The sequence below is a fragment of the Jaculus jaculus genome, chromosome 2, assembly GCF_020740685.1.
Source record: "Jaculus jaculus isolate mJacJac1 chromosome 2, mJacJac1.mat.Y.cur, whole genome shotgun sequence".
Classification (NCBI taxonomy): domain Eukaryota; kingdom Metazoa; phylum Chordata; class Mammalia; order Rodentia; family Dipodidae; genus Jaculus; species Jaculus jaculus.
Genome location: NC_059103.1, coordinates 40,101,515 through 40,128,709, shown reverse-complemented (window position 1 = coordinate 40,128,709; position 27,195 = coordinate 40,101,515). Strand labels below are relative to the sequence as shown.

Genomic DNA, 27,195 nt, shown 5'->3' with positions numbered 1-27,195 from the left:
TCAGTCCTAGGCTCACCACTCTGCAGGCAGAGGCAGTAGCAACACCTCCTGCTGGTTGTCCTTACCTGGCCATCTGCTTGTAGGCTTCTTCTGCCACAGCAAAGATGTGGGGGTCCATATCACCCATGTTTTGGCCACTGTAGGCATAGATGACATCTTGTCCATAGATTGGCAACTGTTCATACGGGTTAATGGCCACAAGCACAATACCTGCAAGCAGACAAGGCAGGCAGATTCTGAGCACAACGCATATGGCGTCAGTTTTGGGGCACCGCCCTCACATACAAATGAAGGGCAAGAGGCTTGCCACTGAAATCCATCAAGACATATCAGTATCTTCTCTGTCAGGCCCTGGCAAGGAAAAGCATGAAAAACATACAGGGCAGGTCTCAAGCTATCCTATAGTCTGGTCGCAAGTGCTCAAGAAAAGTTCATAAAATGTATGCAAAGCATTGGGTATCAGAGATAAGAGGATGTTTAACTCTTCTAATATACACTTTAATATTTTATTTATTTATTAATTTGAGAGAGAGAGAAAGAGGGAGAGAGAGAGAATGAGAATGAATACGAGAATGGGCATGCCAGGGCCTCTAGCCACTGCAGACAATCTCTAGATGTATGTGCCATCTGTGCATCTGGCTATGTAGGCATTGGGGAGTCAAACCTGAGTCTTTGGGCTTTGCAGCCAAGCTCTTTAAATGTGAAGCCATCTCTTCATCCCTTGATGCAGACTTTAAAAATCCTGTCTGAGAATTAAAATCTAAAGATATGTTTTTCATTTGTATACAGGTTATTGTAATGGAAATACAAACTCTGGGACAAAGCATAATTTACCGATTAGGATCTAATGCTGGCTCAATCAATGACTGTGTGAACTGGACACTCACTTCACCTCTCAGGGCCTTCGGGTCCCTCTGTTATAAAGTGGGGATATCAATTGCACTTATCTGGGATGTTCTAAGGACAGCACAACGAATGTAGTAAAGGAACCCTCAGAATAGTGTCTTGCATAATAACCTCTGTGTTCTCTTTTATATATATCTTAAATTTTTCTTTTCTTATATCTCTAACTCCCCAAAGGGTGTACTACAATAATGGATTCAATCATGTTAACTGAGCAATGGGGAAATACTGTAAGATTGATAGCATCTTTTATGGATAGGTGAGGCAAGTTAGTATTTGAGAATGTACAAAGAAAACACTTCACATTTAGTGTTTGAGATAAGTCAGAAAAATTCCCATTTCTCTCCCATGAGATTTTATTCCAGACCAGTGGACTGAGGTTCCTCTGCCCCCAAAGGAGCACTTTCCAGTCATGTAGAAAGGGGAATTCAAGAATGAGAAGGCCCAAGACCAATTCTCCTACATTGTGTGTCCTTCTGGCAGTCAGGGGACACAGGAAACCTGGTATGTAATAAACCAGGTTATTCTGAGTAAAGAGGAAAGGTATAAAAGGGAAGTGACATATTAATCTTATTTTCAACAGGAGATTCTCTGGGCCAAAAAGCAACCACATGACCTCTTTTTAAAAAAAAATTTTTTTGTTTATTTTTATTTATTTGAGAGTGACAGACAGAGAGAGAAAGAGGCAGAGAGAGAGAGAGAGAGAGAGAGAGAGAGAGAGAGAGAGAGAGAGAGAGAGAGAATGGGCATGTCAGGGCCTGCAGCCACTGCAAATGAACTCCAGATGCATGTGCTCCCTTGTGCATCTGGCTAACGTGGGTCCTGGGGAGTCAAGCCTCAACCCGGGGTCCTTAGGCTTCACAGGCAAACGCTTAACCACTAAGCCATTGCTCCAGCCCAATGAACTCTTCTTTAATCAAAGGGTTCAAATGAACTCATGTGGCATTCAGTTTAGATTTTGATCTCATACTCTGATGTCACCAACTTTCCTAAAAATACTCCAGTGACCTACCCCAGAACAGAAAGTAGTGCTTCCCTGCTGACTATAAGTCTGGGCAGTGCCAGGCACCCTGAATAGCTGTCCCTGAAGGTGCCAAATGCCTGGTCTGTACAGATACCAGAGTTCTCACAGGGATTCCTGAATTAGAAAACTGTTGGCCATTTAGTCCTTTCTCAGAAAAAGGAGACATCACTAAATCTTATTGGCCAAAAGTCTTATTGAAGTTTCTGATCATTGATAGTTCCCTAAATCAAGTTCCCACTGTTCGTTGAGGTAAAGGGGATTTGGAAACCACCCCTTCTCATGTACTACACATTGCAAAACAGCTCACTCTCACCTATAATCTAAATGTCCAACCCCAAGCCAAGCTGTAATATAAAAGTAAAAATGCTCCTGGGTACCTGGGCACTGTGATCATAAGAAAGACCAGACCTCTATCAGAACAACTCCTCAGAGGTACCTACTCCTGGTCAGCACAACTCCTCAGCGATATCTACTCCTGGTCAGCACAACTCCTCAGCGATATCTACTCCTGGTCAGCACAACTCCTCAGCGATATCTACTCCTGGTCAGCACAACTCCTCAGCAATATCTACTCCTGCTCTGGCTCCTCACCAGCCTCAGTTCACTTGCTCCAAGTTTACAAGGCTCTGTGTTTGCCGTACCACTTAAGACTATTCTAAGGTGGGGCAGGGCAAATTTTAGGATATGCTAATCAGAAAAGTTTCAAGAAAAACAAATAACTTCAGGAATGTTTTATTTTAGACTTTGCTCATTAATTTGACAGAGTAAACCACCACATTTGTATGTAGGCCATGAGAACACCAAAGAGGAAGGCAGCCCATTTAGTCAGAAGACACAGCCAGGTTCACGTGTGTGAGTGTGTTCACTGATGAGAATATGTCACAATGGCAGAACACCATGATGGACTCACTGTTCTCCCTCCTCCCAAGAAGGAACCTAATCCAGCCATCCCAGCAGCTGTGATCATTTCTCCTTGGTTGAGCTATTATTAACAATGGCACCCATCCCTCTGCCTGCAAACCTTTGGAGAGGCTCAGTTTAGAGAAGCAAACACACAAAGTGGAGTTAGAATTCATAATGGTTTTACAATTAAAGCCTACACACAATGAGCTCTTTTCAAAAGACTTGTTGAACAGATACCCAACTTACCACAGTAAGTGTAGATATGGTTGGACTCCAGAAAACGGACCTTCAGGTTATGCAAAACTGCAGGCTCATGGAGATAGCTTAGGGCAGTGAGGTCATTTTCTCCTACCAAGATATCTGGATTCCGCAAGAAGGGCAGCTGGTTGCTTTGGACATCAACTGGGTATTCTCGAATCTAAAAAAAAGAAGTAGCAGACACGAAAGGACATGGTTATGAAGCATTTACTCAAGCCTATTCTCAATGTCCTCTTTTCTTGGCTGGTATCACTATCCCACCATGATCATAAGATATAAAGATAAGCAATATTCTAAAGAAAGACAGGTGAAAAACACAGTCATTCCTATGAGAGACTATGGTAGGTGGAAAATTCATTGATGACATTATCAGGATGCACAGGCAAACTCAAGAGACTTCTACCATGTCTAAATGAAGAAAAATACAAAGCCTTGATTTACAGTTAACATAGGAGGACTCCTCCCAAATAGAAGAGCTTCCTTGACTGACTCCATCTACTGCAGGAACGTTTTTGCTAGTTCTTTCTCTCCGCCACTCACATACTTACTTCCTACTTAGACTCTTGCCATTGATATGCTGCCACCTATGGCAGCCTCGTGTTCTACCATGTGCACATTACTGGCACCACAGCCTATCTGCAAGCTGTTCTAGGGCAGCAATACAGCTTTGACATAAAACATAGTAGGGATTTGGGAAATAGATGTGTAATCAGCAAGTAGACTTTTTGTTTTAATGCCAAATCTCAGCCTTGTATTCTTGCTTGTCACATTGTGTAGACAATATGAGCTCTCAAGAAATGTTTCACAGGACACATTTATAACTCTTACCACACAATGGCATTTATATATACATGTGTGTATATATACATACACACAGTACACACACACAGTACACACACACACACACACACACACATATAATATGTTTAAAGATTGTTTGTAGGTGATTTTTTTCCACATTTAAGCATGAGAAACTTGGCTAGGGCCCAATATCCAAGTATTACATTTTTTATGATGATGTTAAGAATCATCTAGGAAGTTTGTAAAAACACTTTCTGGGAACAATTTTACTTCACGAAGTCTCAAGAAAAGCTTAGGGATCTGAAATTTAAAAACATTCAAGTGTAGTGGAGAGATAGCTCAATAGGTAAAGTGTTCGCCTTTAAAAAGCTTAAGAACCTGAGGCAGGCCCCTCCCCGCCCCCCAGAATTCAAGTACAAATGCCACGTGTGGTAGCCCACTCCTGTAATCACAGAGCTGGGGAGAGGTCCTATTGGAGGATCTCTGAGCCTTGCTGACCAGCCACTCTAGTCTAACTGTTGAGCACCAGACCTTTAAGAGACCCTGTGTCAGAGGAGGTGAAAGTGTTCTGGCAGATGACAACAAAGGCTGCCTTCTAGCTTCACATATACATATATATACATACACACACATTGCATATGTAAAAAAAAAAAGTTAACTAATTTTGACATACATGCCCTGTGGATCATATATTAATAATTATTGTTCTATAAAAATCTTTTTAGGAAAATTCATAAACACAGAATTTAAGGATAACAATCCTTTTTTTTTTTTTTTTTTTTTTTTTTTTGAGACAGGGTTGCACACGGCCAATGCTGGCCTTGAAATTGCAATGTAACTGAGGCCAGCCTTGAGCTCCCGGTCCTCCTGCCTCTGCCTGCATAAGTGCTGGGTCTGTAAACATGTGCCATCATGCCCAGCTGTAACAGTCAGTTTCTAAGAAAATATAACTGTTAATGCTCTCCATGTGCCTCTACTTGCCGAGTGACTGTTAGTACCAATCTTAAGGTACACTACTGAAACCACGAAGGGGTTATGACTACCAGTGCTAAAATAAACTATAAAGGAAACACAACAACAGACTCCAAATTAAATGTAAGTACGTAACATTAAAATTGCAAATAAAAGTATAAAAGCAATTTTTCAAGTAATATTAATACATGAACTAGACAGCCATTTAGAAAAAGAAATTAAGCCAGAGTTCTACCATCACTCAAAGTACCATAAATTTTAAATGGAACTAAGTGAAAAATAAAACCCCAAACAAGGAAACAATAGGAAATGTTTTCAGGTTTAGGAAGGAGTTTTGGAAATGATGCAAAAACTAGAAATATGTAGGAAAATATGTATAAATTAGACTATGAAGATGTACTACTATAATAAACATGTCATTTAGGAACTCAAACTGAATAAGGGAACAGGTAGTCTATGTTACCTAACAAAAGTCATACCATTAATATCCAGCTTAAAGTTAAGAAGAAAAAAAATCTCTAAAGGAAGCTGGGCACAAGATACAAATTACAAAGCAACAAATAGATGATATATGAAAAATGACTGACCTGGCGCTGGAGAGATGGCTTAGCAGTTAAGCACTTGCCTGTGAAGCCTAAGGACCCTGGTTCGAGGCTCGATTCCCCCAGGACCCACGTTAGCCAGTTGCACAAGGCAGCACATGCGTCTGGAGTTTGTTTGCAGTGGCTGGAGGCCCTGGCGCACCCATTCTCTCTCTCTATCTGCCTCTGTCTCTCTCTGTCTGTTGCTCTCAAATAAATAAATAAATAAATAAATAAATAAATAAATAAATAAATAAATAAATGGAAAAATGACTGACCTGACCAGTAATCAGAGAACTGCAAATAAGACTTAAGAGCAAGCCAGGTTTAGTGGCTACACCTGTAATCCCAACTCTCTGGAGGAGCAGAAGGGAAGATTCTAGACTGAAAGCCAGCTTGAGCTACATGGACTTTAGCCATGATTACTGTCCATCAGTTAAGGCATGGCCTGCGGACTCACAAGACCATCACAGGAAGAATGAGGGCAGGCAGGTGCACCACATGGAGTGTAGACTCTTCTCACCGTGCTGGAGGGTAGCAGGTGACACATCCTCAGAAACTTCTTTCCTGGCCTAACAAAATAATCTCACAAACAAGCCAAGACAGACTCAGTAAAGCTAAAAATAGTTAAGGTAAAAGGTAATGGAGACCTACATAGGTCATCAGACAGCTGCCCACAGCATTCTGCTAAATTAGAAAAAAAAAAAGTTACATAATGATATATTTAACACTATACAAGTCTGTCTTCTGGAATGACATCTCATGAAATATCATGCATCTCAGGGTGATTTTATGTGTATAGTGCCTGGTTAGATTTTTCTTTTCTTTTTTTCCTTTTTTTTTGTTTTTCAAGGTAAGGTCTCACTCTAGCCCAGGCTGACCTGGAATTCACCATGTAATCTCAGGGTGGCCTCGAACTCACGGTGATCCTCCTACCTCTGCCTCCCGAGTGCTGGGATTAAAGGCATGCACCACGACGCCTGGCAGATTTTTCTTTTTTTACATTAATCAAGACCCCTTTCTTTGTATTTTCTTTACACAGGAAACTAGTCAATAGCTGTCATGGAGAGGATGCAGTCAAAAAATCCCAAAGGTATGAACAAAGGAAAATGGTGAGTGTTGAGGGGCATTAACTCTGGATAGGGCTGCAGAGATTGCTCAGTGATTAAAGGCGCTTGCTTGCACAGCCTGCAGCTTGGTATGATCCCCTGTCTCCGTGTAAATCCAGATGGACAAAGTGTCTTGTAAATCCAGATGGACAAAGTGTCTTGTGCATCTACAGTTCATTTATAGAGGCCCTGGCATACCTACTCATTCTCTTCCTTCCCTCCCTCCCTCCTTCCACTTGCAAATAAATAAATAAAAACTGTGGAGTTGGTAACTGTGTTAAGTTTTCTATTAGTGTAACAAAGTATCTGAAATAATCAATTTGTAAGGAGGAATGGCTTGTTCTAGCTCCAAAGTTGAGAGGCTTCAGTCCATGGCCACTTGGTTCCATAGCTTTCACGGCAGGGAATGAGTGGTTGAGCAAAGCTGCTTACCTTACAACAGCCAGGAAGCCAGGAGAGGGCAGAGCCAGGATCTCAATATCCCTTTTAAAGGGCATGTTCCCAAAGGCCCGCTTTCTTTCTTCTGGTAGGCCCTCATAAAGATTCTCCCACTTCCCAACTAGTGGTAGAATGCCATAGACTGGCAACAAAGCATCCAACACAGGAGCTTTGGGGGACACTCATCATCTAAACTACAGCAGTAGCCTCCTTCATCAGCTGAGGTAGAAGTATCATTGGCGGTTGGCCAGACCTCCCTCCCAGGGGGCTTGTTCCATTCTGCCCTGCCATTTTCAAATCACAAAGGTTCAACCTCAGCCCAGTGTCTTCACAGTCCAGGGCAGAAACAACAACAGTCCATCTTTTCCAAGATGAATCTTCTCTCAGAAGACCTTCCCAAGGAGGAGGAGACAATCCCATATGCAATTTAGTGCGAACACATCCATAAATAAGGTATTGGGTTACAGAAAAATTGATAAGGATTTAAAATGCCTAGGACAGCAGAAAAGATGCAGGAGGTGCAAGCTCAGCATTTCAAGCCTCAGATTTCTTGACTTATGGACATCCAGAGGGAGGGAAGGGAGACTTAACAGATTTTTTTGTCATTGACAACAGGAATTTGAATTTAATACTGATACCAGTGTCCACCATTCACAGCTAATCGTAACTCCAGAGGGCTTCCCTGAGTGTTTGCAACCACTACAACATGACAGATGAGGTATGCTGTGCAATACTGAACATGTCACATTACCCTTACAAGTGCTCATACAGAGGTATGCGCACAAGATGCCAGTTCCTTACACTGGCAGTGGTGTGGAGGCCGAATAGGACAGCAAATGGCTTTATCCCTTATGTAGTGGTTTAAGATTTCAAAATAAGAAAAAAAATAATTCCAGGTTGATTTAAACATTTTGACTAAAAAGATGCAGGCTTACATTTCCTTACTCCAACCCCACAAGCACTAGGGTAGGCTTAGCTGCACTGCAATACAGCAAGAGCACGTGACACACTGCGTCCTCTGACAAACACAAGGCCAGGGCCTTGTATACAGACAGCACTCACCAGGACAACTGTTAGGCTCTTTAGATAAATTCAATTGTGAAACAGCAAACAGAAAACCAAGGCCACAGTAATAGTTTTCCCAGCCAGTAGAGGGCAGGAGTAAAGCAGTTTGCAAAGGAAGTGGGGCTGGGACCTTTTCTGGGCAATGCATGGAGACTCCATACTCGCCCAGTCAAAACTGGCATCCCTGAAAATGCTTGGTCCAGTTGACAAGCAGAGCGTGAGTAAGGGTTAGCACACAAGTGGCTTATAACTGTCTTGGCTCTAGGGGGATGGATGGCACTCTGCTTTTCTTCTAAGAAGCTATTATCTTCTCACTGGTTGCAAAATAGGATTTTACATCACACCAAATGCCATAGCCAGACACAAATACACACACACACACACACACTGTATAAGTCCACTGGTATAGAGCACCTATAGCTGCCAAGGCCAGAGATAGGAGTAGAATATTGGCATCAAGGGGTAGGAGGCAGGTGATGAGACTGGAAAGTTACTGCTGAATGGGAACAGTTATAGTTTGGCTATATGGAGAAGGAACATGGCAGTTGCATGGTAGTGAAAATGCTACTGAGACTTACATTAAAAGTGGTTTTCAAACCAAAAGCTAGGGGTACCTCTTAGAGGAATGGCAAAGCCAGAGTACCTTATCAGAAGAGCACTCCACAGCAAGGTTCAAGATCCTTTCATAAGCTTGGGGTTGGGATAAGTTTTAGAAATTATTTATTATTTATTTGCATGTAGGTGTGTACGGATCACACGGCACTGCCAATGAATGAACGCCAGATACATAGGTACTGTGGAATTAAACCCAGGCCAGTAGACTTTGCATATAAGCACCTATAACCATCAAGCCATTTCCCTGGACCCCAGGAATGCTATGTTTCTAGCATCGAATCTGGCTTTGCCACTGTACCAAAACTAATACAATGTTACCTTGGAGGCTGGGGAGGAGATTGTTGGGTCAGGGGGCCCACAAGGCTGGTACGGCAGAGATGGTTTCAGCTTCAGAGGAGATGCTTTTCAAACATCCAGCATCTAGACAACAGTGTCCCTAGTGCACAGAGCTAGTCATTTCTGGTGACAGCTCAGAAGCTGCTGCAGGTGGGCCACAGCCCATGAGCAACCTGAAGAAACTCAGACTCTGAGCCTATTATTCTCAAGAGCTGCTGATCTCCAGCCCCAGGCTACCTTCTGGTTCCATGCTGACTAGCTTCATAGCTGGAGAGGGAAGAAATGGGCCCTGGGCAGCTGCCAGGATTAGTCATGCAGGGCCAAATCTATGCAGCAAAAAAAAATTAAGCATCTGCTCTATTTTAATAATATGACAAGTCATTCCTCACTACCTCCATACAACTTTTGAAAACACCCACCCACGTGAAAAGACCAACTGAAATGAAATTTGTCAGAATAGATGGACTAGAAGACATGCCACATGCAAGTGGGCGGGCTAATTTCACTGTTTTGGGTGTGGGGTGGGAATTTTTTCAATATGACAAACAAGATCCCATCTGCAAATAGCTTCGTTTCTCTTCTTAAAAACCAGGAAGAATCCTGCATGTCAGCTAAAGGAATGCAAAGGGTCACACATAACTAGTTCACTGTCCTGCCCCACTTCACCAAGTGACACACTCATGTTGATAGTAAACAGAAAGAATTGGTGAGAGAATGTTCAATCTACAGTTCAACCAACCATTTTGAAAGGAAAGCAATACCAAAATGCTTCAAAGAATGAAAAACAGAAATACAGTTAATAATTTATGGCTAAAGGACATGGTTTCATGCACTGGCGTTTAGAGGAGATGACAATCACCCGATCCAAGCCTCTCTAAGCAATGCTTGCTCTGCAGCCCCAACAATCCATCCTAGTTTTTGCTGTCTTCTTGCAACTTTTTTAAAAGTCTACTTCTCTCAGGTTTCTTATAGCATACCCTTTATAAACCACTGACAGTACCCACAGACCAGGCAACCTGGGTCCCAAGTACACAGGTCTCCTTTGCTAGCACATAATCAAAGGAAACACTGAAGTCTCTGGCACTAGCCACACATATCTCCTGTTATGGGACACTCTCCACTGCCACCTGACTCTCCAGTCATTGGTTCCTTTCACACCCATACTCCTGAAGCCTGGCCTCACTGAGACTTGCCTCAGCATCCACCATCTCCCCCAACCCCCTGCACACACACCACATCCACTTGCTTCTTTGCCTACTGCCACTTATCACAACACCCTGTCTCAATTCTATTCCATGGTGACTGTACACTCCAGCACTAAGCACCTCAAAAATGCAGGGTGGAAACTTTACTCATCTGCCACCCTGACTAGATGGACACAGTACATTGAGCCAGCATGAAATACACAAGAGATGCACAAATCACGGATTGGTCACAAAAGGATCATTAAAAAAAGAAGCCATGATGGATCTTTTTCAGTGACTACCTTGTCACCTTTACCTGGAAGTCAAGGGGTCAGAATGGATTCGCACTGCAGTTGCTAATGTATAGGAAGGGCCTATGTGCCAGGCACTACTCTACTGCGAATAAATTTTTAACCCATGTTCTTCTCAAAGTACCTCTTGGAAATCAGTATGCATTGTCACAACGCCAAGGTCACAATGCCAGTAATGGCCCATCCAGGAACCCAACCTGGGAAGGAAGACTCCTGAGGCCATGTTCCTACCACCAGCACTGTCCCTTGTGATTGTCCCCCAGTGGATTCCTGGATATGCAGGAGACCTGTTACGTACACTCCAACAAGGAGATTCTTGCCTCTGCTACTGGTGCTCTCTCAGTTGCAGATGCTAACCAAGTCACTCATGTGACATCAAAGGAGCAGCTTTGGCATTTAGCTAGTGTGGTGGCTTAAAGCAGGTGTCCTCCATAAACTAATATAGATGGTGGGTTGGTTGGTTGGTACGTAGGGAGGAGAGAGATTGATTGGTTTTGTTTTTTCTTGAGTCAGGGTCTCACTCTAGCCCAGGTTGACCTGGAATTTACAATGTAGTCTCAGGGTGACCTCAAAGTCACGGTGATCCTCCCACATGCTGTGATTAAAGGCATGCACCACTATGCCTGGCTCATAAACTAATATATTTTGAATGGCTGGTACCCAGCTTATATCAATTTGGGAAGTATAACCTTGCTGGAGGAGGCATGTTGCTGGGGGTGGACCTTGAGGTTCATTAGCCCCTAGCTTGCCAGTGCTAGTCAGTTCACTCTCCTGCTGCTATTTTCCACCTGCTGTGGCAGAAGTGATGTTCAGCCTGTGGTCAGGCCATGCTTTCCCCTGCCATCATGAAGCTTCCCTTCGAGACTGTAAACCCAAATAAACACCTTTCCTCCCACCAGCTGCTTTTGGTTGGATGCTTTACCCAAGCAATGAAAGTGGTAACTGCAATAGCATGTTCACATGAACTCTCTCAGCAGTGACAAAAGAGAATCTAGGGCTCAGATAAATGGAAGCTCATAAGGAATCACCAAGTCTTAATCAGGACACGCATCAGGGTCCACAACCTGAGGCCCTGTACTTACAGTCTCATCTTCCAGTTTAAGCTGCAGGCTCTTCTCTCCCTCTTTGTAGTCCTTTGTTAATTCAGCTGAGCGCCACACTTCATCTGGGTCAGGGATCCAGACCCTTGTGTACTGAAAGATGAGAATAAAAGAAACTCAGATACAAAATGAAGCATCTGGTCCCTAAACATGTGTCATGTCTATGAGGGGCTTGTCAGAAGAACCTTCAAAGCCATGGGTACACACCTTTCCCCTCCTAAGACATAATGGGATCTAATACAATTGATAATAGAAAAATACTTCAACAAACTGAGTGAAAAGGGCCCTTAACAGAATACCACAGATCAATGAAATTAATAGTCTCCAGAGAGGACTGGGGGATATCTTAGTTGGTAAAGTTCTCACATCACAAGCTTGAGGACATAAGTTTGACCCCCATTATCCACATACAAATGCCAGGCGCAATGGCATGTGCTTGTAATATCAGAGCTGATGAGAAAAAGACAGGAGGATCACTGGGATTTTCTGGGCAGCCAGTCTAGCCTAATTGGTGAGACCCAGGCCAATGAGAGGCTCTGTCTCAAAAAAAAGATGGGCGACATTCTTGAGCAATGACATCTGAAGTTTTCTCTGGCCTACGCAAACACATGACCACACACGTGTACATGAAAAAAAAAAAAATTCTCCCCAAGAGACCACTCACTTTTATAACTAGGAACGTTTTACCTCATCCTTTCAAAAAGTAGTACAATGAAGCCATGCCAAGAGGACTGGGAGTGTTACCAGCAATTAAAACAATGCAGAGAACAACCCCCTGCCCCCGTGCGCTGGTTGAGGCAACACTTTTGTTTTTTGAGGTAAGATCTTGCTCTAGCCCAAGCTGACCTCGAATTCACTATATTGTCTCAGGTTAGACTTGAATTCACAACAATCCTCCTACCTCTGCCTCCCAAGTACTGGGATTAAAGGCATGTGCCACCACAGCCAGCAGGTTTAAGTAATTCTGCTCTGATATTCTGTATTCAGAGTTGAAATTATTTTCCTATAGATGTCAAAGTGGTCAGCAAAGCAGAGGCATCCTTCAACACTGTGATGATCTAAGTGTCAAATGTCCCCAACAGGCTCCTATCTTAATTGCTTATATTTCCCAGGTGCTGGTGGTATCTGGAGAGGCTATGGATCTTTTAAGAGGTGGAGCTACCTGAGAGACATAGAACACTGCAGCAGGCCTTTGACGGTTACATGTGGCTCCCAGTTCCTGTCTCTCTCTTGCTTTCTAGTCCACCAAGATAATGATGCCTCTCCTGCATACTTCTGCCACCGTGGTCAGAGTTGCTCAGCCATACTTTGCCTGCATGATAGACTGAGCCATCTGAAACTATGAGCCAAAATAAATGATTCCCTCCTCAAGTTGCTTCTGTCAAGCCTTCCATCACAGTGAAACAAAAGTAACTAATACAAGCCTCCTAACTCATCAACCACCTCCAGTTATTTGTGTATTCTTTAAGCCACAAACATAACCAAAATTCTCATACAATCACTCCAAGTCACGTGGTCTGAGACTAAGGCATTTAACCTGGTAGTCCTGGTAAGAAAGAACAGAGTCACACATAGTAAGTGGTGACACAGGAAGTGACCTTCAATGGTCTGTTCGAAACATGTTCAACTAAACTCATGGATTCTCGGGCCCTGACTACAGATTGGAATGATCTGGGGAGCTCTATGAACACTACTTTTGGGTTACACCTCAAACCAAGATGGTGAACGAAGATAGCTCCTAAGGAGAAATGAGCATTTACCACACAGAACTTCTAGATCCATTGCCTTCCCTCTTGATCTCACACACCATAGACAAAACTGCTCAATTAAGAGAGTTCCATGGGGCCTATTTGTTTTAGGAGCTATGTGTGTAGACACATACACATACACATGCACAGAGTTGTCATGTCACACAATATTCTTGGCAGACATGAACAAATGGCTCTTCGGAATGAAAGGTCAACCAGAATGCCTATCTGGGTCAGCATAATTCATACCTCACATGAAGCAACAGCTTCAACCACAGACCACATGGCCAGTCAGCTGCAATGCTAGCTACTTGGGTCCTGCCTAGTCAGTATTTTCCTCCAGGTGGACAGTTCTTTTACAAAAAGCAAAAGCCTGACCATTGCTATTCTTATCTACATTTCACTAGTAAGCAAAGTCCCAGGCAACACCATCAGAATGCTAAAAAGAGAAAGCAAACAACAGCATCCCCTTGACATGCTAACCCAGGATAACAGACCCAAGTCATTTCTTTCTGACATTATGAAGTACCAGGTCAATGTTCTTCCTCCCTCTAGATCATGACGTCACTCTGTCTTTATAGTACAGTATAGCACGTTATAGTACAAAGTAACTGAGAGTTTCTGACTAATACAATCTCCACAGAAAACCTTGAGCATTTTCCCTCCTTAACTGTAAATATGCCTTCTTCCTTCAGGTGTTACTACTTACTCTTTTCATTGTTCTTTAACCCAAATCCATACCCAGCTATAATGACCAACCAGTAAGACGCTATTCCTAAGCCTCCAGTCAGTGGACTTTCTTCAGCCACGCTATAGTTTTATGTTACTACACTGTTTTATCCTCCTAGAACTTCTTCTCCAGGCAACCCCCTGAAGAAGTGTTACCCCAAACAAAACCTTTACTCAGTGCCAGTGGGATCCACAAAGACTAAGATAATAGAGAAAAAAAAAAAAACAACTGTGAGAGTATGGTGGTTTGAATCAAAAATGTCCCCCACAAACTCATGTGTTCTAATACTTGGTCTCCAACTGGTGACAATTTGGGAGGTGGAGCCTTATTAGAGAAGGTATGTTCCCATCAGCTGCTTTTGGTCAGGTGTTCTGTCCAAGCAATGCAAAAGTAACTACAACAGAAAATTGGTACCAGAGGAGTATGGTCACTGCTGCTAGAAACGTGACTGTGTAACTTTTGGCCCTTTGGAACTCATTTGCTAGGGGGGACGTGGACAGATTTGCAACCTTGGACCTAAGTGATGCCTTGCAATGCTGTAAGAAGAATTTGGTGGACTATTCTGATCAGAGTTGAAAGACCTAAATGCTGAAAGAACAGTGGACGACTATGTAGGCTTGGCTTATTAGGAAAAGAAAGAACTTTTCCCAGACTGAGCTAGAGCCAGTTTGAGACTAGCTGTGCTATCCCCATGTTCTGAGAACTTGAGCAGGGTTGAGTTTAGAAGAAATGGACTGGTGTGAGCAGAAGTATGTGACACAGAAAGAAATGAAATTTTGGGGTAGGAGATAATAGCCCTGTTCAGTTGTAGTTGTTCAAGAGATTACCACCATTGAGAATTAACCAGCTGCTCTACACTGGAGCAAGAGGGAAAATGCTAACTCTTTTGAAAGTAAGGAGCCTAAAGGAAGACTGTTTTCTTGCTCTTCAAGTTGGCTTCACTCCCCCTGAATTATCAGTTTAGCAGTGAAGCCTACCTGGTGCCGGTTTTCAAAATATAACCAATCTAGCCTCTGCCTGAGACAGCCCCTAGTCCCAACCAACCAGCTGTCCCTCTGGCTCACCTGAGCTGGAGGAAAGCCCACCACTACAAGGTTATAAATACCTTTGCAAGAGGAGGACAGGCTCTCTGACCACTTGGGAACTTCCAGCTATGGGTGAGTTTTTTCCTTGCCCTGCACATGGGAAAATGTCATTGGATTTGTAGCACACTTTTTTGAAAATGACCACTGAGTAATGTGAGACAGAGTTACTGGAGTTCCTGCATAGAGGTCCAATGGAGTCATGAGGATACACCATGGGTTACTGTGTAGACACCAGGATGTTGGAATTGCCAGGACTATAGAATGGCTGCTAAGAAATGTTTCTGGCTCATGATGGAGTTTTCCCCAGGCTGTAAGCAGCCCAGCAGGTGGGGTGGAATTGTAACCCCATAAATCTGGTTGTTCCTAGACTTACATATAGAGCTATAGGCTTTGATATTTTCCCTGCTTGCTATAGATCTGACATTGGTACAATATTTCCTTGAAATGCCACCTTTTGAAATGTCATCACTCAGCCTTTGGTTTTACAGGCTCACAGTTAAGAGACTTTGGACTAACGGGTTGTTTGAATAGTGTTAGGACTGATTTATCTGGGAGATGGAGCCTTGCTATATTAGGACTGTGTTTCTGGGGTTAGGGTTAGGGGTGTTATAACCAGTTCTCCTTGCCAGAGTTGAGCTCACTCCCCTGCTGCTGTTTTCCACCTATTGTGGCAGAAGTGATGCTCAGCCTCTGCTCCTGACATGCTGTCCCCTGCTGTCATGAAGCCTCCCTTCAAGGTGCACGCCTTTAATCCCAGCACTCGGGAGGCAGAGGTAGGAGGATCACCATGAGTTCAAGGCCACCCTGAGACTACAGAGTGAATTCCAGGTCAGCCTGGGCTAGAGTGAGACCCTACCTCAAAAAAAAAAAAAGACTATCAGCCAAAACAAACCTTTCTCCCATCAGCTGCTTTGGGTTGGGTATTTTGCCCCAGCAATTGGAAGGTAACTACAACAGAGAGAACTGGGGACATCCCAGTAGAAATTAAGTTAACGTGACAAGTGAAAACTAGAATCCGGGGAGCCTGGTCCCTGCTCAGTCAGGAGCTCATGCGCCTTCACCCTGCTGCCCATGCACCACTCACTGCAGCTGGTGCCAGTAACACTCACTGCTTTGCTCCCTCTGTCAGATTCTCATTGTGACTGAGTTTATCTTCTACTTATCCCCTCACCACATAGGCTGGAAGTACCTGGTAGGCAGAAAATTGAATTTGTATTTCCCCATACTCAGAACCATCAGAGCATCACAGCAAAGTAGGACCATGATGCCTACTTAGCTCTTTTCCCCTGCATGTGAGGAACTCGGTATCACCATCACCTAGAGGATGTTAGGAATGCAATCTCACTGAGGAGACTCAAAACTCATTTAAGTAGAAAATCAGAGGTTGCATAGAGCTCACCACTAAAGGAGACTTGTAGCATACCCTCCAAAGCTCAAGGAACATTGCAAAAGAGGGAACAAAAAGACTGTAAGAGCCACAGGTAGGAAGAAGTATCTTGAGGCATTGTCCCTACAGAGGCTGGCTTGGTCAACCAAGCTTTAGACTCAACAAACCCAGTAAGCACGTTGCAGTAATGTGTCTGCTTTGTGCTACATGCTATCACACATTTCTTCAGTCTCCCCACGAATGACTTATGTGGACATGCATTGAGAACACAGCAGTTTACTGCTAAGCCAGGACAAAGTCACTATCTGTGTTGAGTGTGGGGTGGCTGCACCTATAGGCAGGCCTCCATGTGCTTCCTGCCTTTTCACATTTATCCAGCTTTATGGATTCTTCATTTGAAGCTCTGACAAATTATGGAGCAGGGCCATTTATCCAATGTCATGCTTATCACACACAATTAATGATTTATAGGATGTCCAAGGGTAATTTTATGATGATCAAATTTTGCATGCTAACTTTGCAAACAATCTCCCCCACCCCCAACCCCACCTCAAGGAAGAAGCATGCCCTTCGTAAAGGCATAGGCAGTGCAGGATACAATCAATGCAAAATAAACAGCAAGGAAACAAAAGCACAAACTAACAAGGGAAAAATAAAAGCAATAACTACCAAATACTTTAGGAGGGAAGATAAATATCATCAGGACTTTGGAAGGGAAGGGTTCCCCTTAGGGTGATGAAAATGTTATGTAACTAGATAAAAGTGAATGTATTAAATGACACTTAAAATGGTTCATTTTACATTATGTTTATTTCCCCTCAGTTAAAACACACACACACACACACACACACACACACACACACACACACACTGCTGCACTGCATAAGATTCAAACACTATCTCAGTGTATAGGCTCTTATTACTGGCCTATGGGAAAACAGTAACATGCAGTATGCTTTTGCAGAAAGCTATTGTTTTTATGAGCCATAAAACTTTAGAACCATAGCTCTGAGCCAACTCTGTGTGTTGTCTTCCCAGTGCAGGGAATCAAACCCAGTACCTTGCACATACTAGACAAGTGCCTTGCCACAGAGGCACATCCCCAACCCTATGACCCCTAGGGTTTGCCTCTTGATTTTTTTTCTCACCTTCAAAGAAATCCTCTCAACAAATCTGATCTCTACCAACTTAACTGTAAGAGAACAGACTGCTGAAAAGGCATGCTCAGCCATGTAACCTACTTACAGAGCTATTCAATTTGTCGTTACCCTGTTTTAACAATGCTTAACTCCATCATATCAAAGGAAATCTGACCTAATTATCAAAGAGGGTGTGATTTTTGGAAAGAGCCTCATACATTAATGAGGGAAAACAGATGTCTACATCAAATGTCAAAGCATTAGCACAGGGCTGTTCCCCAGCCCTCTGCTCATTTCTTCTGTTGTTACAGGACCATCTCTAGCAGCAGCTCTACATGGAGCTGAGAGTGTAGCTGCCTGGCTGTGACAACATGGCTCTTTCCCTGGCTGCACAATGAAATCACCCGCAGATCCTTTATTACATACCAAACCAGGCAACACCCCAGACCATTTATACCAACCTCTAGGGGAGGGAGCCAGGAGGTGAGTTTGAAGCTCCCAAGCATCTTGAGAACTGGTTATTCCTATGACTTGACTGGGTTAACCACTTTAGAGGTATCTGAAACCCTCATGTGCCTAGAAGCCTATCTCCACCAGCATTCTCTATAAAAAAAGCACCAGGTAAAATACCAACTCAGTGTCAACAAGAGTATCTCATGTACTCATGGAGACTGATTTTCAGGCAGTACAGCATTGTGGCTAGATGCCTAAGCTTGATAGTGAGGCAGCTTTGGTGAGAACTTTGACCACCACTTAACTTACTAGCTCAAGAAAGCTGAGACATGATTTGTGCATTAGCTTCCTCAGATGAACAACTGGATAAAACTATACCTACCTCATGAAGTTTCAAGAATTACAACCTCTAGTATAGAGTACAAGATGGGAATGATGGAGATGACACTGGGTAGAGTCTGGAAGGCAGACTGGATTCTGGGGGATCTTGGCTAGCATTATAGAACAGGAAAATAAGTCTGAGGTGTCCCATGGTACTACGATCATTTTGATGTCTTTCAGATCTTGATACTTAGGTAGTCAAACTTTGCCTTAAGTTCAGCAGCCAGATCCAGCCCTTTACACTTCTTTAAGGAACTCCCAGTGCTGGATGATGTACATTAGAATTATCTACAGGACCAGTGTGATGGCTCAGTGGGTAAAGTGCTCACCACACTTCATGAGGACCTGACTTCAGATCCCCAGAGCCCATGTAAAAGCTGATTGCAGAGGCATGTGTCTATAAACCTAATGCTGGAGAGGCAGAGGCAGGAGGATGCCTAGGGCTTTCTGACTAGCTCTTTTAGCAAAGTTAGTGAGCTCTTGGATCAATGAGATACCCTGTCTCAAAAAAAAAAAAAAAAAAAAAGGTGGAAAATAAATGAGGACCCAAAATTGACTCCCAGGCCTCCACATATAAACACATGCATGTGCAAATAAAAGAACTGCCTGCTAAATCTTTAAAAACAAAAGCAGTAACAGCCATGAATGAATAATCATCTCTGATAGAATCAGAGCACTGTATTTTAAAATGAAAAAAAAAAAAAAAAAAGTCTTTCCAGCTTTCCAGGTGATGAAGGGCTAGCACAACTAAAATCACTATCAACTAAAATCACTATGCCAGAATGAGCCCCAGAGCAAAGATGGAACTTAGGTAAGAAAACAGGGCATTTTAAACATTTACTACCATCTTCAAACCTCATGCTAGCATAAGCCACATGACATAATTTAATCATTTCAACTTAGCTTCAAAACTGGGTAAGGTGAGCAGGTTTATTACTCCAATTTTATACAGGTGAAACCTAAGGTTGGAAGTACTAACAAGTGCCTACGTTGCCAAGAGCCAATCAGGGCAGATCCACAGCAAAGATCCTACCTCTGACTTAGTCTTCCCATCTTACCCTACTAGAGAAAGCCCAAGTCCTGCTCAGTATGTGTTGTATACAAAGTGTCATGTCAGTGTTTAATTCATTAATTTGCAAGCAGAGATGGGGAAACATGCTAGGGCCTTCAGCCACTGCAAACTAACTCCAAATGTACTTGCCACTGTGCATCTGGGCTTTAAGAGGGTACTGGGGAATCGAACCGGGGTCACTTGGCTGTGCAGGCAAGTGCCTCAACCAGTAAGCCACCTCTCCAGCTCAGCATCAATTAATATTGAATGAAGTGAAAATGCACAGTCACAATGGCACCAAGTTAAGCCCCAGACACTTTCTGTGCTAATGATCAGGCAGACTCAAGTGTCAGTTGTAATGAAGCAAAGCAGTCTGGACTGTGCTCCCCAGGAAGGGACAAGAAGGGGTTCACAGCCTGCCTACCTTGATGGCTGATGAGATTATCTACTTGTCCATTCCTACCTGTGGTGAAGGGGCCAAGAGCAAAACCACTGTCTGATTCAGAAGTGCTCTCTGCTATATCCCTCGCACCAAAATAGCAGGCATTCAAATCTCTGCCTGTAGCTGGAGCTCACTGGGCAGAGGCAGATCAGAGTTGTTCAGCTTTCATTGTTCAAGAAGCACAGAAGCCAAACTTCTCCAAGCAAGATCAGTCTGAGGCAGACCAGAGTCCAGTCAAGAGTCAAGAGCCATTAGCAGAGGGAGGAGTAACTCATGGGCTGTGGTTTCAAGAGGGAAAACAGCTGTTAAAAGGAGGAAGCACAGGTGCTAGCCAGACGAGTGCTGTTCTCACTGCTGTGAAGCCTCACAGAAGCAATGTGAGGGCTGTGCGGCTCAGGGTTCGGCGTGGCAGAGAAGGCATGGAGGCAGGGGCTCGAGGCAGCTGGTCCCGCTGCGTCCACGAGGAGGAAGCGCGGGGACCCGAGTGCTGGTGCTCTACTCGCTTTCCTGCGCATTCAGATCGGGACCGCAGCCCATGGGATGGTGTCCCCACACTCAGAGAGGGTCTTTCCTCCTCACTTAAACCTTTCTGGAAACACCCTCATGGACACACCCAGAGCTGTAACCATGCTGATCCTACTCAAGCGATGTTGACATGAGATTAGCCATCGCACTGGCCAGAGGACAGGAGCCTCTTTCTCAATCTCAGCCCCAGCCTGCGTCCAGGTATGAAGCAACAGGAGGGACCGCGGATAACCCAGCGCTGCGAGACTGCAAGTCCTCTGAGTCAAATAAATGGAGATCTTCATGCTCAGTTCTTCGGGAAGGTCAAGTAAATGTCCTTCACCTCCAGGATGTTGGGTGCATGTCCTCTTTGGAGTTTCCCTGAGGCAAGCGAAGATTCCACGGAGGGAGAATAAAGAAAGGGGGAGAAAAAAAAACCTGTCCAAACTAAGCCAGTGGTTTCATTTCAGCACCTCCAAAATGGCAGTTTTACTAGTGGCTTGGTACCAATTTAGCAGTAGCAGTCACATGTTTTAGGAACTGTAAAAATACCTTGTCAGATCATGCTTGTAGGAAATAAGTCACATTCCATTGTCTCCAAAATTCTTACTTTGAAAGAAAAAAATTGGACCTTTTTTTTACCCCAGCTGAGCAGCACTTCTCCCACTTATCCCCACATATACTGATGTCTCAAGAGAGTAACCATGGGCACAGACACCAGCTGCATCCCAAACTCAGTGATGAGCTATCCAAATTTTGGAGGTCAAAGTCAAGAAATCCCCATGGACAGTTTGCTGTTCAATGGGGAACAGGAACCAAGGAAGTTAAAAAAAGAAGACAGGTACATGTCCCAACTTCCTGTCACCAAATGAGACTCTGTTGGTCTCGTGTACACTTTCAAGAGGGGCAGTACCTGCTACACTAGTATTGTTACTAGCTTTAAATAATGTACAGAAAGCATTTAGTACCTGGCACACTGTGACTACTAAATGGTTATTATTACCTTGCAGAAACTCAGGCCCTAGAACTGAAAATACATGGAAACTCCCTCTAGAAAAACACTCACAAGATGCATGGGAACACACACACTCCTTGCTTCCAGCTTCTGTCTCATGGTTAACCCCTTACAGCAGCAGAAGCAGCAAACCAGGCCTCTTAGCAACTCTATTCATTACTAAGAAAAGCTTTCTGAACCATTACTACCTCCTTCCCTCCCCCGGCCCCGCAAACATTCTTCACTAGGAAGCTCCCTGGAATTTAGATCCAGAGGGTATTCTATGTCAATGTATTGTCCACTACTAACCAAGTACTTCAAATTTTCATCAGGTATGTCCCTGAGGCTCAACCCAGAGCCCTCCCAATCTTGCCTGGGCTTGTTCTTGTGCAGTTGGCTTATGTGGGTCCTGGGGAATCGAACCTGGGTCCTTTGGCTTTGCAAGCAAGAGCCTTAACTGCTAAGCCATCTCTTCAGCCCTATGGGTTTGTTCTTAAGTGAAAGAAATGCTACTCAGAATTCAAGAGAAAATTGTAACTGTCCGGTAAGACTGGGGTAGTAAAAATCCTTGCAATGCAGGAGGACAAAAGAAAGCAAAAGAAGAAAGCTTCATTCTGTAACATATTGACTACAGAGTTAAACACCAAACTCATAATAAAATCCAGTATGTCATACCATTCAAATGCAATGAGTCAATTCCAAAACAAAAAGACAAATCCATCTAGAGCCATCTATGTTTTTGATATGCTTATCTTAAACATTTGTGGCATTATATCACTCTCAGCCTATGTCTGAGAAATAGCCAACTCACTGTGACATCTAATTACATCAGTCACAGTTCCAGCTAAATCCATATTCTGTACCTTTATTTCAAGTAAAGAATCCCATATCAGCTAGGAGTGAGGGTGCACACCTTTAATCCTAGCACTTGGGAGGCAGAGGTAGGAAAATTGCTGTAAATTCAAGGCCAGCCTACATAGTGAATTCCAGGTCAGCTAGGACTAGAGTGAGACCCTATCTCAAAAAACAAAAAACAAGAAAAAAAGAGCCCTGAGCCGGGCGTGGTGGCGCACGCCTTTAATCCCAGCACTTGGAAGGCAAAGGTAGGAGGATCGCCGAGAGTTCAAGGCCACCCTGAGACTACATAGTGAATTCCAGGTCAGCCTGAGCCAGAGTGAGACCCTACCTCGAAAAACAAAACAAAACAAAAAAAAAAAAAAGAGCCCTGTCTCCATGTGGCTGAAGACAAAATTTGCTGCTTTGCAGATGTACTGAACTGTGTGTGACAATTTGCTAGGACAGAAAGTGTTTGGTGAACAGAGAGAATTACTGGTGATGGAGCTGTAGGGATATAGCTTAGAGACAGCCATGAAGCAACATGTTGGTGTAGACACACTCACTTCAAGCCTCTCCATGCTTCACTTGTTCAACAGATGACTTCAGTAAGTCCCTCCTCCTGCTTGACCATGTCCAATGAACTTGGAATACAAATCCCTGAGCCTAAACTGGGCACAGGGGCGACATTCTCAGACTGGAATGACCTAATGGAAATATTACTGAACAACTTGCACTTTAAAAAGCTGTACCCTGCTGGGTGTGGTGGTACATGCCTTTTTTTTTAAATTTTTTTTGTTTATTCTTATTTATTTGAGAGTGACAGAGAGAGAAAGAAGCAGAGAGAAAGAGAGAGAGAATGGACGCGCCAGGGCTTCCAGCCACTGCAAACGAACTCCAGACGCGTGCGCCTCCTTGTGCATCTGGCTAACGTGGGACCTGGGGAACCGAGCCTCAAACCAGGGTCCTTAGGCTTCACAGGCAAGTGCTTAACAGCTAAGCCATCTCTCCAGCCCGGTGCATGCCTTTAATCCCAGCACTCGGGAGGCAGAGGTAGGAGGATCACCATGAGTTTAAAAACCAAGAACTAAAGCTGTATCCTGGAGTGCCCTGATCACTTGGGAACTTTCAGCTGCTGGTGAGTTTCCCCTTGGCTTGGTCCAGGCCCAGCTAGGTTGAACTGAGGGGAGGGCTACCTAGACCTTACTCTCCACATGGGCTTTTTATCCTCTTCAGCTCCCCACAAGGCAGGAGCTCTTTGAACTTCCTTTTCTCTCTTTTCTTTCCATAGTTTTCCCAGACCCTCCACGTGGTATATCAAGCCACGTGAGTGTCTTTCCTTGGTTCTGTACTTCCCTCACTGACCCAAATTCAATTCCCCAGTACCCATGTAAAGCCAGATACACAAAGTGAAACATGTGTCTAGAACTTGTTCACAGTGTCAAGATGCTTTGGGATGCCCATACTGTCTCTCTCTCTCAATTTTTTATTTTAAGGTAGGCCACCATGTCTAGCACTCTCACAAATTCTAAAAAGATTAAATTCAATTTTAAAAAAAGAGCAGTATCAGCTGGGTGTGATGACACACACCTCTAATCCCAGCACTTGGGAGGCAGTGGTAGGAGGATTGCCAGGAGTTTGAGGCCACCTGAGACTACATAGTGAATTCCAGTTCAGCCTGGACTAGAGAGGCAGACCCTACCTTGAAAATAACAACAACAAAATAAATAAATCAAAAAAAAAATTAAAAAGAGCAATATATTATGTTGATTACAAAAGGTAATAAAAAGCTGGGTGTGGTGGTGCACGCCTTTAATCCCAGCACTTGGGAGGCAGAGGTAGGAGGATCGCCATGAATTCGAAGCCACCGTAAGACTACATAGTGAGTTCCAGGTCAGCCTGGGCTAGAGTAAGGCCGTACCTCGAAAAACCAGGAAAAAAAAAAGTAATGAATTAATTAAAAAATTTACATACATATCTATTTCCCAATGACAAGTGGCTTATTTCTAAACCTATATCAGAAATATTAGCAGTATGATTTAAAAACAGGAATGAAAATATAAAATTGAAAAGTTACCTAATTGAAAAGGGGCCATGTGAGTGGCCACCCATCTTTGCAAAGCTACCATATTGTAGTATTTATCTGCTGGCCAATGAAGCTAAAAATGTACTCAAAGCTGGTCCATGTCATCCCATGTGTCTGGATCCAACAAAAGAGTCAAAACTTTAAGACCCTACTTGAAGCAACATGCCTAAGGCTTCTGGACACCGATGGGTTCCCGTATTAAGCAATTTAGTACATTACTGAACCCACTGTTCCTTTAAGAATCCTAAGTTGTTTGGGGCTGTAATGTAGCGCATACTACCTCCATTTTCATAAAAGCTCTTTGAAATAAAACAAAGTTAAAACTCTGTATAATGCCTTCACTAGATATAGTTTCCTTCGTTGTCTGGTGAGTTTGTACACTATAATTAAAGATTAGTATGCTGCTTTTCCCCAAAGAAATTATTAAAAATCACCATCCCACTCATTAGAAAGCTTTACTCTAGAAACATTTATCAAGCCTGCTTGCCACTTCTCTTTTAAATGTGTTCCATTATGTGAACTCTTTAAGCCACCAAAAGCCAGCACTGACAAGTTATTTCAGGATTAGCTCTCTTCTATAAACAGTATTTCATCCATGAAAACAAAGCAACTGAGAAAATACACAAGCGTACTCACTCCTTGGTAAGAAGTGACTTTGGAGAAACTGTACCTTATATCTGGACACCTGAGCACATAGGTGTGTTCTTGCTGTTTTATGAGACAGATCGCCTATCTTAGAGTTTAAACGCCTCACACGCTTGCGTTTGGGAATCAAGCCAGATCTCAACACCCCTTCAACAGGATAAAGCATACAGACTTGCTATCCCCAATTATTCACATATTTCATCTTTGGGGATGTTCTACATGTCTTCCAAGTAAGCAACACAGGCTTACGGACTACAACATGAGCTCTAGCTCATTCAACTCCGTAACACTTAGCAAACACCTCCGTATGACATGTGCAGCATGTGGTGCAGACAACACGCCTGTGTCTTCAAGGACCCCACTCCAACACATTCTGCAGCTAATCTACTGTGATGTTCCTAGCTGCTTGAACAGCTCCTCACACCAGAGACAGGGGCCTAACTTATCCTGGGGCATCAGGTAGGACCTTGCTGAAGAAGCAGGCATCAAACAAAATCCTAGATGGACAAGGTTTGACAGTTAGGGAGGGGGCTCAGGGTGAGGAAATACCTCAGTGACAAGCCTGGGGCAGGGAAAAGAATGAATCCCTGAAAGACGGGGGGTGGGGGGGAGACGACGACACGACACACACGACATGGCAGCGCAGGGCAGCGCAGTAGAGCAAGGGCGCAAAATGACACTGGGGGAGAAACGCAGAAGCTAGATCCAGTAGAGTGTAGCAGATCATATCACAGATTCTCTTAATTATTCTATGGCCAGTGGAAATTACACACGTGTTCTGGAAATAGAACTGTAAAATTGAAAGATCCATTTTTAGATATTAATGTATATGCAAAAGGAATTTTCCATGAGAACACAGTTCAATCTTTTAATGCTCATGATCACAATCCCTCCCCTCTGTCCTCCTGGGAATATTGCAATGAAAGAGCATCAAGGACATCATTTATCCTGCCCCATACTTTAAAAACTTTTTAAATATTCTTATTTATTTATTTGAAAGAGAAAGAGAGAATATGAATATGAATATGGGCAAGCCAGAGCCTCTAGACACTGCAAATAACTCCAGACACATGCATCACCTTGTGCATCTGGCTTTATGGAGGTACTGGGGAAATCAAACCCAGGTTCTTAAGTCTTGCTGGCAAGCACCTTAACTGCCGAGCCATCTCTCCAGCCCCCTAAAAACTATTTTTGAAAATTTTCATACAGTACATGATGGGTTTTGATCATAATACCCTCTGTTGCAGTCAGGTTCACATTGCTGGTAGAAATCACCTGACCAAGAGCAGCTTGTGGGATAAAGAGGTTTATTTTGGCTTACAGGCTCGAGGGGAAGCTCCATGATGACAGGAGAAAATGATAGAATGAGCAGAGGGTGGACATCAGCCCCTGGCCCACATAAGGTGGACAATAGGAACAGGAAAGTGTGTCAAACACTGGCAACTGGCTATAACACCCATAAGCCCACTCCCAACAATACACTGCCTCCAGCAGGCGTTATTTCCCAAATCTCCATCAGCTGGGAACCTAACATTCTGAACACCTAAGTTTATGGGGGACACCTGAATCAAACTGCCACATTCCACCCCGGGCCCCCATAAACTGATATCCATAATGTAAAATGCAATGCATTCATATAACTTTAAAAGTCCCCACACTTTTTATCAATTCCACGGATGTTCATACATCCCTGTAGTCCAATATCTTCTGAGCTATAATACCAAACCGCCCCCCCCAAACCCTTAAATGCACAGAATAAACATTCACACTGCAAAAGATGGCATTGGGCACAGCAAAGAAATACTCAAGCAAAACATGATTTAAACAGGGCAGACATCAAACTCTGTAATTTCAAGTCCAACAACTCTAGCCAGTGAGAAGTCTCCAAGTCTGATAATTCTAACCAGCAAGAAGCCTGAGGAATTCCAATTCCGCCCCTCCAGCTAGGCTACTCATAATCCTGGAAAACTTCATCCAGGCCAGTAGCTGTTCTTGGCAGCCGTCTCATGGTCTGGGCATCTCCACAGGGTCTCCAAAGCAACCCACAGTTCATACTCATGGCCCCATGGGGTCTCCATGCAGACACCTAGCAAAACTGCTTCACACTGCCCATGGC

General features: G+C 43.6%; 1 protein-coding gene across 1 annotated transcript in view; it reads right to left on the bottom strand.

Moving 5' to 3' along the window:
• Myo5b (myosin VB) overlaps window positions 1–27,195 on the bottom strand; it is a 343,662-nt gene that overhangs the window by 182,511 nt on the left and 133,956 nt on the right. The window contains exons 2-4 of the mRNA XM_045142616.1: window positions 11,583–11,693; window positions 3,077–3,248; window positions 66–210 (exon numbers count right to left, since the gene is read on the bottom strand). Coding sequence (XP_044998551.1) covers window positions 66–210; window positions 3,077–3,248; window positions 11,583–11,693 — 428 coding nt within the window. The remainder of the gene's footprint in view (window positions 1–65; window positions 211–3,076; window positions 3,249–11,582; window positions 11,694–27,195) is intronic.